Consider the following 19,723-nt stretch of genomic DNA (forward strand, 5'->3'; position numbering starts at 1 on the left):
TATATATATATATATATATGTGTGTATATATATATATATATGTGTGTGTATATATATATATATATATGTGTGTATATATATATATATATGTGTGTGTATATATATATGTATATATGTGTGTATATATATATATGTATATATGTGTGTGTGTGTGTATATATATATATATGAATGTGAATCTTCAGGACATGGGGTGAATGTGCAGTTGTGCACCATTTCCCAGAGTTGCCTGTGCTCTTTTTCTTTTTTTCCTCGAGAGACAGAGTCTCACTCTGTTGCCCGGGCTGGAGTGTGGTGGTGCAATCTCAGCACACTGCAACCTCCGCCTCCCAGGTTCAAGTGATTCTCGTGCCTCAGCCACCCAAGTAGCTGGAATTACAGGTGCACACCACCATGCCCGGCTATTTTTTGTATTTTTAGTAGAGACGGGGGTCTCACCATGTTGGTCAAGCTAGTCTCGAACTCCTGGGCTCAAGGGATCCACCTGCCTTGGCCTCCCAAAGTACTGGGATTACAGGTGTGAGTCACCACGCTCAGCTGATTTTTCTACACAGCATCTAGCTCTGAGAATTAATGGTCCAGGAAGCACACTCTGGGAAAAGTCACAACAGGAGACAGCCTCAAGTTTTCTAACTCTGTCACCATGGCACTGAAAAAGAGGAGCTGAGCCAGGTAAGAGCAGCAGGGATGTGGTTATCAGGAAAAATGTTCTGGTGCCAGAGAAGTGCTGGGACAGACAGTGGGGGAGCTGGGGACTCCTCTCCTCCAGCTTTCATACCCCGTGTGGGTGGGGTCCCTGTGGAAGGCGGCATGAGTCCGCGATTCATTTGACTCTTGACTTTGCCACTCCCTTGCTGGGTGGCCTTGGGCAAGTCACCTGTCCTCTCTGAGCCTGGTATCTACTTCAATAATGATGGGACGTAGGCTATAAACCTGAGAATGGCTAAGGACCCTTCCGGTTCCAGGATTTCATGTCTATATGCGTTTCTGCCGAAAAGGGGGAGAGAAGGAAAAAAAGGAATCCTATCCAGAGCACAGCGTCTTCTAACCACCATTCCTGATTCCAGACTTGGCTGTCATTGGTTTCCAAAGCGCTTCTAATGCCTACTGGCCAATGTATTCCCTGAGGGTCGAGGTTGCTAATAGAGAAAAATGGTGACACGCCATGCCAGACTCAGAGCTGTTGAGGGCTAGGGAGAGAGAGGAAGAAAGATCCTCATTTGAATTTTTTGTGTATTTGAAGAGACTATTAAATCGACTATGCCGAATAACCCCCCACCTCCTTTTTTTCTTTTTCTTTTTTTGAAACAGGGTCTTGCTCTGTCACCCAGGCAGGAGTGCAGTGGCATGCTCTTGGCTTACTGCAGCCTCCACTTCTTGAGCCCATGAGATCCCCCCCCCATGTCAGCCCCTCAAGTAGCTGGAACTACAGGTGTGCACCACCATGCTTGGCTAATTTTTGTTTTTTTTTCTTTTTTGGAGAGATGAGGTCTCACTATATTGCCCAGGATGGTCTCAAACTCCTGGGCTCAAGTGATCCTCCTTCCGCAGCCTCCCAAAATGCTGGGATTACAGGCATGAGTCACTGTGCCCAGCCCTCAAATTTTTAAACAGCGATATGGTGACTATATTCTATATTTTCCAAACTAAACATCAGGACCCATGGTATCAGAAAGGCTTTTACATGCTGACATTTCCATTTTGATAAAATGCGGATGGTTTGTGGGGGACAAGGGAAAGAACAGCTAAAAACAGGAGTGTCCCAGGAAGTCAAGGTACTATGATCACCATGCGGAGTATCTTCTCCCCGCCCCCTCAAACCACAGGATATCTGATGTTCTCCACGGCAGGAGCATTGCCCTTTTCTCATCAATAGAAATGGTAAACCTCACCCTGACATTCCCATAAAGATGATAAAAACCACACTGGATACTCAGATTGGTATCTAACACTCCCAAACACATCCAATCCTCCCCTCAGGGCTCTCTTGCTTTCCTCCAGGCTTAATTGCAATCCTTACTTTCACTACATTGATTGCAGAGTAACAATTTCCCCCATTTAATTTATTAAGCCACTCAGAGACATAATGACCTCTTCGGGAATTGTGTCTTCCCTGTGGAGCTCCTAGACTATGAACTTCTCTTGGCAAGAGTGAACTGAGCAGCCCCTCCCCATGGAAGGGGCTGGACACTGGCCTGGCCCTTTGTCCTCCTCCTTTTCTTAATTTCCTGCCACCTATTGTCTCTCTGATAACTGCTGACAGAGGGAAGGGTGCTATTTAATTGCTTTAAAGATATCAAACAAGCCAGCTGGAAGGTTATCTCCTCTTCAACCCCTCTGTTTTTCTGGCTCAAGGTTTTGTTACTTAGTTACTAACTAAGCTGCAGAGGAAGAAGAGGCAACCCAATGTGGATTACAGCTCAGACTTCATTCAGCAGATGGAGGGCAGAGTCAAAAAAGCCTGGGGGAGCCAAAGGCAGAATAGGAACTTGAGGTTGGCCCCTGAGTGCAGGTGGCAGCTCAAACAGCTCTTTGGAGGCCTTCAGAGGTGGGGAGGGGAGAAGAGAGAGGCATACATTTTCTGCGCAAAATCAACAATCATCCGAGATGACACATTCCTGCTGTCAAGGTCAATGTTGTTCAGAGTCCACTCAGTCAGCTGCAATAAGACAGGTGGGCCTAATGTGGGTGCATCAGTGCTTTCTCCAGGCTGGGCCTGCCCTATCTGATAAGGAGGGGAAGGCTTGACAGGGAATGTACATGGAGGGGGATGTTGCTTTGTTTAGTCATCCACATTAAAGAGCATACAGGGCTACATGTGGTGGCTCACACCTGTCATCCCAGCACTTTGGGAGCCCGAGGCGGGTGGATCACTTGAGGTCAGGAGTTTGAGACCAGCCTGGGCAACATGGTGAAACCCAGTCTCTGCTAAAAATACAAAACTTAGCAGGGCATGGTGGCACACACCTGTAATCCCAGCTACTTGGGACACTAAGGCACGAGAATCGTTTGAACCCGGGAGGTGGAGGCGCAGTGAGCTGAGATCACGCCACAGTGCTCCAGCCTGGGCAACAGACTGAGAACCTGTCTCTAAATAAATAAATAAATAAATAAGAGCATACAGAGAGCCACCAACAACTCACCCAAGTTGCCTAGAAGGGTGATGGTTATTTGGTTGAACCTCCAAAAGTAGTCTGTTTTTGCTAGCAGTACTCATATTAAAATTAAAAACAAACAAACAAAATGCATTGCTTCATCAAAGTCGCCTTTGGGTTGGGGGCAAGTTAAGAGCCAGTGTTTCATTTCTTGCATGGGTAAGAAAACAGTGTTTTTTCATTTTGTTTTGTTTTGTTGAGACAGGGTTTCACTCTGTCACCCAGGTTGGAGTGAGTGGCCTGATCACGGCTCGCTGCAGCCTCCACCTCTCTGGGCTCAAGTGATCCTCCTACCTCAGCCTCCTGGATAGCTGGGACTACAGGCACACACCACCATGATCAGTTAATTTTTTAATTTTTTGTTTTTGTAGAGACTGGGTTTTGCCATGCTCCCAGGCCTGTCTCAAACTCCTACAAAAATTAGCCAGGCATGGTGCCCACCTTGGCTCCCAAAAAAAATAACTGGGATTACAGCCAGTTATTATTGTTTTTTTTTAGACCTTCCATTTTAATGGAATATTCAGAATAAAATTTGAATAAAGTAAGTAATAAATTAAATTTACAATTAACAGTTAAATATTTAGGAACATTTAATGTACTAAGTTGTGCAAACAGTACAAATATTTAAGAGTGTTGACTGGGGTAAGGCAATGTCAACTGCCAATAAATGTAAAAGGTGAAAGAACAGGGCTGGGCGCAGTGGCTCACACCTGTAATCCCAGCACTTTGGGAGGCTGAGGAGGGTGGATCACCTGAGGTCAGGAGTTTGAGACCAGCCAGGCCAGCATGGCAAAACCCCGTTTCTACTAAAAATATAAAAAATTAACCAGGCGTGATGGTGGGCACCTGTAATCCCAGCTACTTGGGAAGCTGAGGCAGGAGAATCGCTTGAACCCGGGAGGCGGAGGCTGCAGTGCACTGAGATTACATCTCTACACTCCAACCTGGGCAACAAGAGCAAAACTCCATCTCAAAAAAAAAAAAAAAAAAAAAAAGAGGTCTGGCATGGTGGCTCACGCCCGTAATCCCAGAACTTTGGGAGGCAGAGGCGGGTGAATCATGAGGTCAGGAGATCGAGGCCATCCTGGCTAACACGGTGAAACCCTGTCTCTACTAAAATTACAAAAAGTTAGCTGGGCGTGGTGGCGGGCGCCTGTAGCCCCAGCTACTCGGGAGGCTGAGGCAGGAGAATGGTGTGACAGGACTCCATCAAAAAAAAAAAAGAGAGAAGGAAGGAAGGAAGGAGAAAGAGAGAGAGAGAGAAGGAAAGAAAGCAAAGAAGGAAGGAGAAAGAGAGGAAGGAAGGAAGGAAGGAAGGAAGGAAGGAAGGAAGGAAGGAAGGAAGGAAGGAAGGAAGGAAGAAAGAAAGAAAAGAAAGGAAGGAACTTCAAACAGAGCATACTTAGTTATGGGTCTCCTCCCCACACAAAAAACTCCCTGGACATCAATGATTTCATCCGCTGTGACTGGCAGATAGGCCACATTTCCTGACACCCTGACTCTTCACCTCAAAAGGGTTAGCTTTCCACCATACCAGCAAAGACCCTCAGGACACACGATTCATACCCCCAGCTGAGTGTCTACCCTGAGGTAAGCAGACACTCAGGCAGCTGGACTGTCCTTGCCCTAATCCCTGCAGTGGTGTCCACACTGAGCCCTGCAGCACTGGTAGAAGGTGGTCTTTGGCTCATCTGCAGAGCGGGTCTGAAGCTACATGCAGTAAGCACAGGGAGGTTCTCATTTACATGACTCTGCAGTAGAGTCAACATCCTCCCAGGCAGCTGCTCTCCCAAGTCCATCATCCACTTCTTTCAGCTTTGAGTACTTCCGATTTGTTACCTTGTGGGTGATGTTGTGCACACAGGGCCACATGTTGCAAGCAAAGTGGTGGCAGCGCTGTCGCTCCTCCACGATCAGCCCATCCCTGCAGCCAGGGTAGAACAGCAGCATCATCTCAGACTCTGCTGCCTCCAGTTATTATTTTTTTAATGAAACATAAATTTAGTATTAACCGTTTGAGAACTTTTAAAAGATAACACGGTACAAAGGGAAGGAATCTGAGGGCAGAGCGGACACTTCCTGGCTCTTCCTTCTTTTCCTGGAAACCAGTCAGGTTACTGGTTTTAAACTGGAGGTGGCAACAGGCATTGCAGCAACTGTGTGGCCAGAGGATGCTGAGTTCCCCTGAGTGCAATTCCACAATGCCCTCCTGATATTATTATTACCTCTCTGCCTCTCCCTCTTCTCGCTAATGGCGAGCAGACACAGTCCTCTTCTTGTGAGCTACCCACCCCAGCCCTTCCAATTGCATGCACATGTCTAAAAGAGATGCTGGCTCCCAGACTGACTCCTGGAACTTAAGGCAATTGCAGCTCAATTTCCATCTTGCCCTGAGCTCCAGGATGCCAAGAGTTAAGCCCTATCATGAAACGAAAAGGCTTAACCTTTCACGCCCCCGCATGAGGGTCCCCTCTCTTCCCGCTCCCCGGCCTCTCAGAGAGAGATGGAAACCCCTGATCCCCATCTTACAGTGGGTACCCCAAGATACAGGTTGGCCCAGATAGAAGAGAGCAGCTGGCTGCTGCCATACCTGGTGGTTCCTTTCCCATGTCACTCATCTATCTCTAGGGCTCACCGCACCTGCCACACAGCTTCTGGACTTTTACTTTTCCCTGGTGAATTCTAAATCAAATAATAGGATGGACAAATCAAGGCAGCTCAGCTCACAGAGAAAGCTAGTTGGGGTTTGCTTTCTGTTTTCACATCCTCTAAAACTGTACTGAGGATGGTGTGTGTGTGTGTGTGTGCGTGTGTGTACGTATGTACTTGGAGGAGGGTGAGGAAGGGGAGGCTGCAGGATTGATTATGACTTATTAAACTATTGGAAAAGAGGCTGAATCATCACAGTCAAAAAGAAATAGCTGCAACTCCATGTGATGTAACTCCCACTTCTTGCCTGTTCCCCTTTGCTCCCTCACAGCATGTAGGAGGGACTGTGCTGGGTCAGACCAGCAGGTGCTGACTGACGTGGCTACAGCAAGGGGACCACCTGTATGGCCGCTGCACCTCCAAGCTGTGGGACGCAGGGACAGCTGGGACCAGTCGACCTCCACTGACCCTCTGATGGCTCCTAGGACTGAATCTTGGACTACAGGTGTGGGTTTACATGCCCTGCGCTCACTGGGAACTGCATGGAGAAGCGCTGTCCCCTGAGCCCCTTTTCTCCCTATCCTTAGCCTGGCCCTGCGCACTGCTCCCTGCGCCCGGGGCTGGCCCACGGTAAACACAGTTTTGCTAACTTGTTTGGCTAAGAAAATCACAGAGGTCCCGGTGTAAATCTGGGTCACCCCGGCCGCCACTCCAGCTGCCTAGAATATGCTAGGTGGAAGGGAATGGATTCTGTGAAATCAGAGGGAAAATAGCGCTTGTCCTTGCCATGAGTCTTGACGAGAACGAAAACGCTTAACCTTTCACGCCCCCGCATGCGGGTCCCCTCTCTTCCCGCTCCCCGGCTGTCTGTAAGCTCTGCCCGCTGCCACCTGCAGGCGTTTCAGTCGGTCTCACCACTGTCCTTCTACAGGACCCGGGAGGAGGGGTTGGGGGAGGGCGGAGCGAAGCCGCTGTGACGTAGCGGGAGGGGGGCGTGGGGAAATGTGCCGAGGGGCCCGTGCTGCCTGGGCCAGTCGAAGCGGCGCAGCCACCCGTGCGCGCGCGCTCGCAAGACCACCCGCGCCCAGAGTCCCAGTCTGAGGCTTGGCGCCGGGGGGTCTGAGGGCGAGGCGAGCTCTCTACGGGCCAGGGGCTAGTGGGAGCCGGCACAAGAGGGTGGAGGAGCCAGAAACCCCAAACGTCCGGCGTCGGGCGCTAGCCAAGCTGCTGCGCGCCCCGGCGCCCAGCTGGCTCGGGGACAGCTGCTGGGTGTCGGAGATCAGAGTTAGCGGACTGCAGCGGAAGAGCAAAGGTGAGGAGTGGGGTGTGTGTGTGTGTGTGTGTGTGTGTGTGTGTGTGTGTGTGAGACAGAGATGGAGGGAGCGAGAAGCGCACTTGGGCACCTGTGTGCATCTGCGCTGATGGTGGTGTGCCCATCCGAGTGCCTGAGTGTAGGTCCCGGGGCGTGATTCTCCGTTCTTGTGCTTTTTGGGGTGACTGTAGTAGGAATGAACGGCAGCGGGTACCCCTGCCTGAGTAAGGGGGCTGTGGGTAGAGTGTGCTGGAACGGACGTGTCCTCACAGCCTCATGCCCGTGTGCGTGGCGTGTGCCCTTTAGCCCGAGATTTCAGGTGGTAGCTGCGACGGATGACAACTTCTGTCCCAGCGCCCTGCAAAAGAGACCCGGCGCGAGAGGAGCGAGGCCGTGAGGTGCTAGCTGGGGCTCCTGCGGGAGCGCACCCGGAGATCCGAGCCTGCCAGAGGCAGGCGGCGGGCGCAGAGCGGAGAAAGGGAGGCTTCTCTCCTGTTCTTTTCCTCGCCCAGCCGGGGAGATAGACGCTGAACGATCTAGGATCCGCCCCCGTCCCCCACCTCGGGACAGAAAGGACGGTTTGTCTAGGTTTGGAGAGACCAAACCACTGCATAGCCCGTGCCCGAAAGCCGCTGGCCAAGTCCCCAAGCGACTGTCTTCTGCGCCCCGATGTCTCTGTCCTCAGCGCCCCACCCCACCCTCGGCACCCCTGCTCTGCGTTTAGAGACTGGGCGTGCTGGCGCTACAATCTTCACTCTTCTCTCGTCTTCCTGGAAATGGCACGGAGTTCTTTGGGAAACCCTTGCTCTTAGGATCAGCGAGTTGGATGGCCAGGAGGACTTTCTGTGCCAGCCGGGACCATCGGCTCCGCGGTCCTGACACTCGCCCCTCCGTTTCTCAACCCCGTAGGCCAGCACCGCCCCGGCTTTTCCCAGGCGCTCACGCGCCGCGGTGGCCCACAGGGGCTTTTATCACCCTGCTAGTGGGGGCTCTCGCTCCAGCGGCGCAGAGACCAAGCCGGGTTCTGAAGGCCCCAAGGGAGGCGGGGGTGGGAAGTGAATGCGGAAAGATGATGGGGAGAGGAGAAACTGAAGCTGAGCAGGATTTAGGACCTCCCCTGATGTCCGGTCGTCATCCCAACACTCATTTTTTGGGCTGGTAACCACAGCCCCTACGTAAAAGAGAGGCGGGGTGCGTGAGACCATTCTTACCCTCCTCTCCACAGAGCCTGGACTTGGTTCAGAGGAAACCAACCACTAGCCATTTTCAGCATCTAACAATTATTGGGCTGGAAAAACAAAGAATGCAGAAAACCAAACTTCCTTGTACATTTAATTTAACCACAATTCAACAAGAATTGGCTGCCTGGCATTGGAATATTCTTTCTCTGAAACAAAAATGAAACAGAAATCTCTGGAAGACCTTAAGTGGCTGATTTCCTTGTTAAATAAATCTCCCCATGATTTAAGTTCATTTCTTGCTTAGAGGAGCCTTCCCACTCTCAACCGGCTCCCCAGCCTCCCACCTCCACCACCTTCACCAAGACTCTGAACCCTGTCTGTTGCTACCATTAAGCAATTCTGTCCTGTTGAGTGAAACTCCAGTTAAAATGACCAAGTTAGGGCTGGAAAGCAACACTCAACCCTCCCTCATACTCCCTGCACGATCATCGTTCCTGGCCCAAAAGCTCTTAGACAGGGGCTCTGCCGGCCCAGGGGGACTCCGTGTTACCTGGACATTGGAGTGTGACCATTCATGTTATATAGATGGGGCCCTGGAAATCCCCATGATAAGGTACACTCTAATTGCAGGCAGCTTGAATAGGATTCTGGCTCTGTAGAATTAATCCAACTGACATGATGGTTAGAAATGATAATGAAACTACCCAAGTTAATGCAGGGATACTAACCATAGTTTCTGTACAGCTTCTGTTTTAATTGCTGCCAGTCTATGGTTTTTTTCCCCAATACAGACATGAAATTCCAGGTCCCCCAAATACTTCACAAAATGGTCAGCCACAAAGCCCAGATCTCACTGCACAGACAGTTGTGTGGTAGGGAAATGAGCACAGAAGGAACCAGCAATGCACCTGGCAGTTCAGAATGAATCAGAGGCAAAGGTGAGCAAGGATCCTCAAGCACTTGTTGCTGGCCAAGTCTCCTTTAACTCATCTGAAGTCTTTCCAAGGATTAAGGAGTAATCTTCCATCTACACCCAGGCACCAGGAAAAGTACCTAGCTCAGGGGAAATGTGTCAGCCGAGTGAATTATTCCCACTCTGCTGAACACACTACCCTTTGAACATCTCGCCTCTTCCTAGATTGGCCTCTTTGCTGTCTTCCTGCCTCACTCTTCATACACCCAAGACCCAGCTCAAACATTTCTCTTTGGAAGCCTCCTCTGAGTCCCCCAGGAAAGGAAGGCATTCTTAAGTCGGTCGTTTCTCTCTCATGCAATTCCCACTCTATATGAGCTGACTTCCTTTCCTATCTCTCCTTTTAAATTATCACTTTCTAGAGGGCACTAGCCAAGTTTGTTCTTTTTTTTTTTTTTTTTTTTTTTTTTTGTGACGGAGTCTCGCTCTGTCGCCCAGGCTGGAGTGCAGTGGCGCGATCTCGGCTCATTGCAAGCTCCGCCTCCCAGGTTCACGCCATTCTCCTGCCTAACCCCACCGAGTAGCTGGGACTACAGGCGCCCGCTACCACGCCCGGCTAATTTTTTGTATTTTTTAGTAGAGATGGGGTTTCACCGTGTTAGCCAGGATGGTCTCAATCTCCTGACCTCGTGATCCACCTGCCTCAGCCTCCCAAAGTGCTGGGATTACAGGCGGGAGCCACCTCGCCGGGTCAGTTTGTTCATTTCTACATCCCTGCTGTTAGCACAAAGAAGCCCCCTCCCCACCCCAACCCCGTGATATTTTTTGAATGGCTGTATATCAATCATTTAAATATGGGATGAACTAATCGTTTTAGATCTTAAGCCAAGCCAATAGTGTTCCAATTATTTTCTCAGCAAGGAAGTAACACAGGAGTCAGTTGCTTCAAACCAAAGCCCAATTATCAGCCGTTCAGTCTCTAGGCCACTGAGGAGCAGAGGGGATGCCTTGAGACGTGCAAAAGACTTGGGGCCAGGTGGCCTGTATTCACATCCCAGCTGCACCAATTATGTACAAGAGAATGGGAGTGAGCTCCTTAAACTGTCTAAGCCTCAGTTTCAACATCTCTAAAATGGGGGTAATTATCCCTACCACCTAGGACAGTTGGGGAGATCAAGGGAATCGTGGGTGTGAATGAGTTCTATCAGTGCTGGAAGGCTTCTGCTTACTTCGATGAAAGAGCTTGTGTCCCACACCTGCTTTCCGTTTTTGTCCTTAATTAGAAAATGGCAGGCAAATTCTCTGGGGTGTTACAGCACTTGGGAGCAGCATCCCCTTAGGGACTTTGGGAAAGAGCTCTTGAGGAAGTCAAGCATTAGGTATTGGAAAACAAAAATAGAAGAAAAGCAAAAAATAAACTGAAGCCTACATTTCAAAAATGAAAGCAAACCAGACTTTTATTTTTAATACTGAAGACTATAAATTGGTTCACCATGCAGGTAGATTTCAGTACGTCAGAGATAATGAGATGGTAGAGGAAAACACGGGGGGAAAACAACACTTACGAGGTTCCCATTATGAGCCCAATGCAATGCTCGGCATTTTCACATACATTCCATCATTTAACCTTCATGACACCCCCATGTGAACAAATAAGAGTCAGAACCATTAAGGACCAGGCATGCGGTCACACGGGCTCAGCAGTGGAAGCTGGTTTGTTCTACCTCTAGAGTCTGGGTTTTTTCCACTATGGCATTTTCAGAACAGAAAGACTCCAAGGCGGTCAGCAAGTCAGCACAGACTTCCTGGTAGGGGAGAGGCCAGGAATGTCAGTGTCAGACCCTTCTGAGGTCAGGCGCTGAACTTCTCCAAGCTCTGCCTTTCTGCAGTTTAGATCAGTCAACTTCGTAGGGGTCAAAGTATGTGCTTTTTGAAGCCACAGCCCTCCCCAACATGTGCGTCAGCAGATGATGGCTGAACTCAAACCCTTCCCTAGTATTGGAAAAACTACTCAAAACTGATGAGGAACTCTAGAGCTTAATGTTGATGCGGAAAGATAATACATTTTTCAATGTAAGAGTATGTTTGAGAGGGTAAACCAGAAATCTGTAAATTTGGTGAGAGTTTAAACAGCTCGTGACCGACGGGCCAATCTTCCTTTTTTCCTTCCAGATGTCACACTGGATCCTTGGCCTCCAGGGTCCGTTAAGGTGAGAATAAGATCTCTGGACTGGACTGACTGGACCTAGCCTAAGACCGAAAAGCAGCCATGGACATGGTGGATAAGCCACTCAATGGAAGCCACACATGGCTATCCATTCCATTTGACCTGAATGGCTCTGTGGTGTCAACCAACACCTCAAACCAGACAGAGCCATATTATGACCTGACGAGCAATGCAGTCCTCACATTCATCTATTTTGTGGTCTGCATCATTGGGTTGTGTGGCAACACACTTGTCATTTACGTCATCCTCCGCTATGCCAAGATGAAGACCATCACCAACATTTACATCCTCAACCTGGCCATCGCAGATGAGCTCTTCATGCTGGGTCTGCCTTTCTTGGCTATGCAGGTAGCTCTGGTCCACTGGCCCTTTGGCAAGGCTATCTGCCGGGTGGTCATGACTGTGGATGGCATCAATCAGTTCACCAGCATCTTCTGCTTGACAGTGATGAGCATCGACCGATACCTGGCTGTGGTCCACCCTATCAAGTCGGCCAAGTGGAGGAGACCCCGGACGGCCAAGATGATCACCATGGCTGTGTGGGGAGTCTCTCTGCTGGTCATCTTGCCCATCATGATATATGCTGGGCTCCGGAGCAACCAGTGGGGGAGAAGCAGCTGCACCATCAACTGGCCAGGTGAATCTGGGGCTTGGTACACAGGGTTCATCATCTACACTTTCATCCTGGGGTTCCTCGTACCCCTCACCATCATTTGTCTTTGCTACCTATTCATTATCATCAAGGTGAAGTCCTCTGGAATCCGAGTGGGCTCCTCCAAGAGGAAGAAGTCTGAGAAGAAGGTCACTCGAATGGTGTCCATCGTGGTGGCTGTCTTCATCTTCTGCTGGCTTCCCTTCTACATATTCAACGTTTCTTCTGTCTCCATGGCCATCAGTCCCACCCCAGCCCTTAAAGGCATGTTTGACTTTGTGGTGGTCCTCACCTATGCTAACAGCTGTGCCAACCCTATCCTATACGCCTTCTTGTCTGACAACTTCAAAAAGAGCTTCCAGAATGTCCTCTGCTTGGTCAAGGTGAGCGGCACAGATGACGGGGAGCGAAGTGACAGTAAGCAGGACAAATCCCGGCTGAATGAGACCACGGAGACCCAGAGGACCCTCCTCAATGGAGACCTCCAAACCAGTATCTGAACTGCTTGTAGGGTGGGAAAAAACCAAGCCATGCTCTGTCTACTGGCAATGGGCTCCCTACCCGCACCCGCTTCCTTCCTCCCACCCCTCACACCTGGCTTCTAGAATAGAGAATTGCTCAGCATGAGTCCAATTCAGAGAACAGTGTTTGAGTCAGCTTGTCTGATTGAATGATAATGTGCTAAATTGATTACCTCCCCCTTAAAGCGAACATTGAAATGCAGGTAGGCAATTCAAAGTCTGGAGAAGAGGGATCATGCCTGGCTATCATCTTTAGAAACAACAAAAATAGAAAAGTATCTGTGTGTTTGTGTATGTAAAACTCAATATGTAATCTTGTGTTTTTATATTTATCCTAGTATATTCCTATTTATTCTCTGTATAGGCATTACCTACGTTCCCGTGTTCACATACACAAGTATCTAATTCGAGTGTGCATAGTGTAGATGGACATTTGCCACAATACAGTGCCCGCAGAAATGGACTTATCATGAAGTCAATAAAGTCCAAGCTTCAGGGGTCTCTTTTGCACGGGCCTTTCCAAGGCCCAGGAGGGACCCGGGCAGTATGTTCATGTGGTCATATGTTTTTGTAAAAAATTGTGAAAGTAAGATATTTTGTATTGTTTTCTTAAAGAGGACCCTCCTATAAGCTTCAAACCTCAAAAACTTCTAGCCTCTGCCCTTGCAGATTTGCTTCATTAATCTCAGGCAAGTTAGGTCAATGTAAGAAGGGAAAGGGAGAAGATATTTGAAGAATCAGAACATAAATTCATATGTTTCCACTTCTCAGATATAATCAGAGAATTCTTCATTTGCCCAAAAGGACTCAAGTGGTTGTGGTCATCCATCATTGTATTTATCAAGACAAAGCCAACTTTGTTAGAAGATTGCATTTTTTTCTTTTCAGATTGCTTTAGTTTTTCTTAGGAAGCCATGAGAGGGGAGAATCACTAACATGAAAGGCAAAAGATGGACCATGATTCCTGTGGAGAAACAATTTTGTTCTCTCCATCGTGAAAATAAGTGAATAAGAGTGAAGCAAAATTACACCTTTATGAGAAACCATAAAATTGTTTTATTTTCAGGCCAGACATAGCTTCCTAATGAAAGAAAATGGAAATGTAATTCAACGACTCCTCAAAGGGGATTTTAGAGGACTTCATACAAAGCTGGGCATTAAGAAAACCACAATGCATGGCTGGGCGTGGTGGTTCATACCTGTAATCCCAGCACTTTGGGAGGCCAAGGTGGGTGGATCACCTGTGAGGTCAGGAGTTCGAGACCAGCCTGGCCAACATGGTGAAACCCCATCTCTACTAAAAATACATAAATTAGCCGGGCAAGGTAGCATGTGGCTGTAATCCCAGCTACTCGGGAGGCTGAGACAGGAGAATCACTTGAACCCAGGAGGTGGAGGTTGCAGTGAGCTGAGATTGTGCCACTGCACTCCACCCTGGGCAACAAGAGAAAACTCAGTCTCAAAAAAAAAAAAAAAAAAAACCCACAATGCATACTAAAGACCAGAGAACACTGTTCATGAAACAAAAGCACCCTTTCCTGCCATGACTATGCAGCGTGAAGGGGGTGTGGTCTGAGTCTTGGTAGGGCTCCACCACTTGGAAATACTGCTGTGCCGCCTTCCCTGCTGACTGTATACACAGTAACTGGCATATCTTTAATGCCATGGACTCTCTGAGCCGCTTTGCAAGGACTATTGTAGACAGGCACTTCACACCATAAAGTGGCAATTTTTGTGTTCCCCAAACTGACATTTACAAGCGATAAGAAAAGAGACAATGTCCATTTCATTGACTGATCATTTTCCAGAGTACAAAGAAATACACACCTGGGTGTCTGCAAGGATGTCATCATCTTTGGGTTTTGTCTGAGAGCATCACTCAGCATCTCACACATGGATTTTACCATATTTTTAAATGAGCTTTCCTCTTCTGGCTCCCTAAGCAAGCGCTGTTGGCCAGTGGGAATGACTAAGTGCTCCACCTGTGGGTGTCCTTCTTAATGTGCTGCTTTTTCTGTGTAGTTCACACCACCTCATTGCCAAAAGTACTTCCTGTGGCTCAGAAAAATATGTTCAATAAGATTTTGGACAGATAAATCCATACAAAAATAAAAAGAGGTACAGTTATAAAACAAGACTATAGAAAAAGTTGTTGCAGAAATTGCATGCAGTAAAATCTCACACCATTAGTAAAAGTAAGGTCAACTGCAAGTTCAGCTCAGGGCTTCCTAACAGCCATGTTTAGCCAAGTGTGACTTTTATTTTATTTTTTAATAAAACAAGCAAAGATTTGGAAGAAAATGGTTTAGACCTAACTTTACAATTATTATAACATGAGATGTTCCAGCGTCCTTGAATAAATGCTGAGTTTTAGGGAAATGATTCCAAGGGACCAAGAATTGGTAGAAATAAATTCAAGGCAGAGAAGACTAACTCTACAGGCCAGGCATGATGGCTTACGCCTGTAATCCCAGCACTTTGGGAGGCCGAGGTGGGTGGATTGCCTGAGATCAAGAGTTCAAGACCAGCCTGGCTAACACGGTGAAACCCTGTCTCCATTAAAAATACAAAAAATTAGCCAGGCGTCGTGGTGGGCACCTGTAATCCCGGCTACTCGGGAGGCTGAGGCAGGAGACTGACTTGAACCCGGGAGGTGGAGGTTGCAATGAGCCGAGATCGTGCCATTGCACTCCAACGTGAGCAACAAGAGCAAAACTTCGTCTCAAAAACAAAACAAACACTAATTCTATAGTACTCATGACCCTGCAACCAGAGAAACTACCTGTAGGGAGGCCAGAGTCCAAAGCAGCCACCTGGAACCTGAAAATGAAATGCAGACCCAGGCATCTGTGGGTCTTCATCAGCAGGATGACCATTCTAAGGCTAACAGACAGGCCTTTAAATGTGATGCTATAATTCCATTCAAATACACAGTTAGGTTTCTACCATAGGGAAAGCTATTCTCCACTTTTTGAAATATCTGTTTCAAAGATAACTTGCTCTCTGGTTTTCTTTCATCTAAAAGAGAGAAGCAACATGCTAATTTAAAGGTTAACATCATTTTAATTCAAAAATTTCAGTCTCCATTCCATATTTAATGATGAAGACAAATCTGCTGGCTGCTGGGAGGGAATAAAAAGTAATGCACCCCATTGATTTCAGAGTATCTAATCACTTGGGTTATGCAAGCTGCTACTTACCTGCCATTAGCATGGGTAGTTAAGTGCTGATTAAACCTAAGTGGACTCAGTGAAAAAGATATTGGGAAAGATAATATGATATTGCGGCCTATGTTGAATGATGTTAGCTTGTGTGTCAGTAACAGAGTTGGGTAATACTGGACGTGTAGATGAAACTTTAGCAGTGTTGAGCATGGTGCTTATGCCTGTAATCCCAGCACTTTAAGAAGCCGAGGCAGGCGGATCACCTGAGGTCAGGAGTTCAAGACCAGCCTGGCCAACATGGGGAAACCCTGTCTCTACTAAGAATACAAAAATTAGCCGGGTGTGGTGGCGGGCACCTGTAATCCCAGCTACTCGGGAGGCTGAGGCAGGAGAATCGCTTGAACCCGGGAGGTGGAGATTGCAGTGAGCCAAGATCGCGCCACTGCACTTCAGCCTGGGTGACAGAGCAAGACTCCATCTCAAAAAAAAAAAAAAGAAGAAAAAGAAACTTAAGTGGGGTTCATACCATAGCGTGGCACAATCTAGAAGGCAGAGGGACATTGGAGAATAAAATGGCATGCAGAGAGGAACATGCAGGCTGGTGGATGGGGCTTCTAGACCTGGCAGTGAACTGGAGTCTATTTGCTTACACAAATTTAACTTTCTCTCCATAATGGAATACAAGTGTTTCTTGCCGAAGCTCGCGGTCCTAGCTGCCCTAGATGAGGAACACCATGCTGGAAAAGTGCACAGGCTGATCACAGAGACAGGTAGGGAGCAAAGGACTGTCAAAATACATGTTCTGGGCTGGGGACGGTGGCTCACACCTGTGATCCCAGCACTTTGGGAGGCTGAGGCAGGGGAATTGCTCGAGCCTTTGAGACTAGCCTGGGCAATATGGTGAGACCCTGTCTCTTAAAAAAAGAAAGAAAAAAAAAGTTTCATATTCCTGATCAGCTCTGAATGTGACTATTCAATGAAGACAGTAAAGTTACAGTGGAAGGCACACATGACCTTTGGCCTTGCTAAAGAACAGTGGCTGAAGGTCTAGCCAACATAATGCTCATCTTTAGGTTACCTGTTGATTTAAAAACAACAACAACAAAAAATCCATAAAATAGTAAAATATAAAACAAATTTGGCCGGGTGTGGTGGCTCAAGCCTGTAATCCCAGCACTTTGGGAGGCCGAGACAGGCGGATCACAAGGTCAGGAGATCGAGACCATCCTGGCTAACACGGTGAAACCCCATCTCTACTAAAATACAAAAAATTAGCCGGGCGAGGTGGCGGGCGCCTGTAGTCCCAGCTACTCGGGAGGCTGAGGCAGGAGAATGGCGGGAACCCGGGAGGCGGAGCTTGCAGTGAGCCGAGATCCGGCCACTGCACTCCAGCCTGGGTGACAGAGCGAGACTCCGCCTCAAAAAAAAAAAAAAAAACAAAAAAAACCAAATTAATGTTTTATAAACCCTGGGGAAAATAATTTCAGCCAAGTACAAAAATTTAAAGCATTCCTTTCTTTAATTTTGTAATTCTTTACTGTAGAACAGCTCAAAATATCAGTTCTGTTTTAAGTAACAGAATTGCTAACTGAGCAGGGAAATGTAATTTGGATTGTAAAATTCTTGCTTTAATAAAAATTCCTTAAACAGTTAAAAAAAAATAAAAAAAGGAGAAAGAAAGAAAGGTGGCAAGAGAAGTATCGAAAGTTTCCATGGATGGTTGGGAAGATTTGATTAGTGTTTCCAAAACGTGTATCATTATAAGAACCGCAATAGCTGGCAAGCCAAGCAGTGGAACTTAAAGTAATGACAATCAATCACTTGTCTCATCCACGTTTTTGCCAAATTCAAAAACACCAAATTTCCCATCAAACATTCTGTCAGAGTAAACCTTTACCTAAGTTCTTGTTTTGCTTTTAATATGTGAATTTCTGGGAACATTCTCATGGGCAGTCTCTAATTTTTTATTTTTTTTGAGACAGCGTTTCGCTTTTTCACCTAGGCTGCAGTGCAGTGGCACCATCTTGGCTCACTGCAACCTCCGCCTCCCGGGTTCAAGTGATTCTCCTGCCTCCGCCTCCCAAGTAGCAGGGATTACAGGCATGTGCCGCCACGCCCAGCTAATTTTTGTATTTTTAGTGGAGATGGGTTTTGCCATGTTGGCCAGGCAGGTCTCAAACTCTTGACCTCAGGTGATCCGCCCGCCTCAGTATCCCAGAGTGCTGGGATTACAGGCATGAGCCACCACGCTCGGCCAATTTTTCATCATCTCTCTCTTTCCTGGCATTATTGAAGGGACAGGCTGGGTTGGGGGGGCGGCGCAGGGAAAGAACACCTCTTTGCTTAGATATTGGTGTCTAGTGGGGATACTAAGTTCATTTCCTGATCCTGCTAGGCCTGGAAGCAGGAAAGAAATGTCCTGGTTAGAGATAAAATTGTCCTGTCCTTTTAGGAATATGCCTGTTAAGGAATATGATGCAAAGCCACCTTCAACAAAATCTGAAATGACACCCCACAGCCTTGTCCACTCCAATTACTCAGTGATAGGGCCTCCAGTTGCTTAAGCCATAGAGAAGGCCCCTTTGCAGTGGGAGTCACTGAAGACAGAAAGGGAAGCCCAGGATGAACCCAGTGCTAAGGGCTGCTGGAGGCCACCAAATAAGACTGTTTTAGCCCTGGACACGGAGGGAGACACGGTCATCCCAGATTCTTACAAAGAATACATTGCCAAGGACCCTGAAGGAAATCTGCTAGTCTCAAGAGAGGAAGACTCGCGACCAGCTCTCTGGGACTACCTGTCAACTCGGCAGGTGCAGCCAGGGAAGAGCCATGCTTCTTCTGCCCTCCCAGTGGGCTAGGCTATCAGTTCCTGGGAGGGTTCCTGTCCCCACGTCAGGGGATACGTACATTGCTGAGTACGCTGATATCTTTTTCATGGGTATGATTTTTTAACAAGAAAGCTAAATGGTTCTCGTGTAACATAACTGGTATAGTTTGGCTGTGTCCCCACCCAAATTTCATCTTGAACTGCAGCTCTCATAATCCCCATGTGTTGTGGGAGGGACCCAGTGGGAGGTAACTGAATCATGGGAGCAGTTACCTCCATGCTGTTCTCGTGACAGCGAATGAGTTCTCACGAGATCTGATGGTTTTATAAGGGGCTTTCCCCCCTCCTTCGCTCTGCACTTCTCCTTGCTGCCGTCATGTGAAGAAGGACATGTTTGCTTCCCCCTTCTGCCACGATTGTAAGTTTCCTGAGGCCTCCCCAGCCATGTTGAACTTTAAGTTAATTAAACCTCTTTCCTTTATAAATTACCCAGTCTCAGGTATGTCTTTATTAGCAGTGTGAGAACGGACTAATGCAATAACCAAGGCTTGGTGGCTTTCTTAACATTAACCAGCATCCCACTTCTCAGAAGACATGGATGGTGTTCTAAGGCTCTCAAGTTCTCAACTTGTACCTTCACTCTAGTTTGTGCTCCCAAGCATGTGCACACATAAACACACACGTAATGTACATGCATGTAGGTGGTATGACAGAACACACGTGTGATGCTTCACATGTATGATGCCCTCCTTTTGTCCACTGCCCTGCTCCAGCCCATTTCCATGTCTCAGTCTACATCTGCTCATCTTGTTTGCTTAAGTACCATGCATGTGAAAGACATGCTCACGTGTGTATATTCATGCACATACATGTGAGGCACACATGTGATGCACATGTGCACTCGGGAGGTATGTGTGTGACATATGTGTACACACAGTATACATCCTATATTGCCTTGGCAAGACCTCAATGCAGAGATTCTCCAGCAGCTTTAAACAGAGGGTGATAAGTATAATTTGACTAACTCATCTCAAATCTAGGGATATGTAGTCTTTTATTTTTTGGAGACAGAATTTCGCTTTTTTTGCCCAGGCTGGAATGCAGTGGCGTGATCTTGGCTCA

The 19,723-nt window shown here is 47.7% G+C and overlaps 1 protein-coding gene and 1 pseudogene across 1 annotated transcript; one reads left to right on the forward strand and one right to left on the reverse strand.

The window, feature by feature from the left end:
- Positions 1–4,781: 4,781 nt before the first annotated feature.
- Positions 4,782–5,105, reverse strand: LOC108537317 (DNA-directed RNA polymerase III subunit RPC10 pseudogene; annotated as a pseudogene).
- Positions 5,106–6,803: 1,698 nt separating this feature from the next.
- On the forward strand, positions 6,804–14,736 carry SSTR2 (somatostatin receptor 2). Its single transcript, XM_017884619.1, has 2 exons — positions 6,804–7,116; positions 11,383–14,736. The coding sequence occupies exon 2, from the start codon at positions 11,480–11,482 to the stop codon at positions 12,587–12,589; it is 1,110 nt and encodes a 369-aa protein (XP_017740108.1). The 5' UTR covers positions 6,804–7,116; positions 11,383–11,479; the 3' UTR covers positions 12,590–14,736.
- The last annotated feature ends 4,987 nt before the right edge of the window (positions 14,737–19,723 follow it).

This window comes from Rhinopithecus bieti, unplaced genomic scaffold (assembly GCF_001698545.2).
Source record: "Rhinopithecus bieti isolate Rb0 unplaced genomic scaffold, ASM169854v2 scaffold_13400, whole genome shotgun sequence".
Classification (NCBI taxonomy): Eukaryota; Metazoa; Chordata; class Mammalia; order Primates; family Cercopithecidae; genus Rhinopithecus; species Rhinopithecus bieti.

Bases quoted from the DNA above. Each gene is read 5' to 3' on its own strand.
- SSTR2 (XM_017884619.1), top strand. From the start codon at position 11,480: ATGGACATGGTGGATAAGCCACTCAATGGAAGCCACACATGGCTATCC.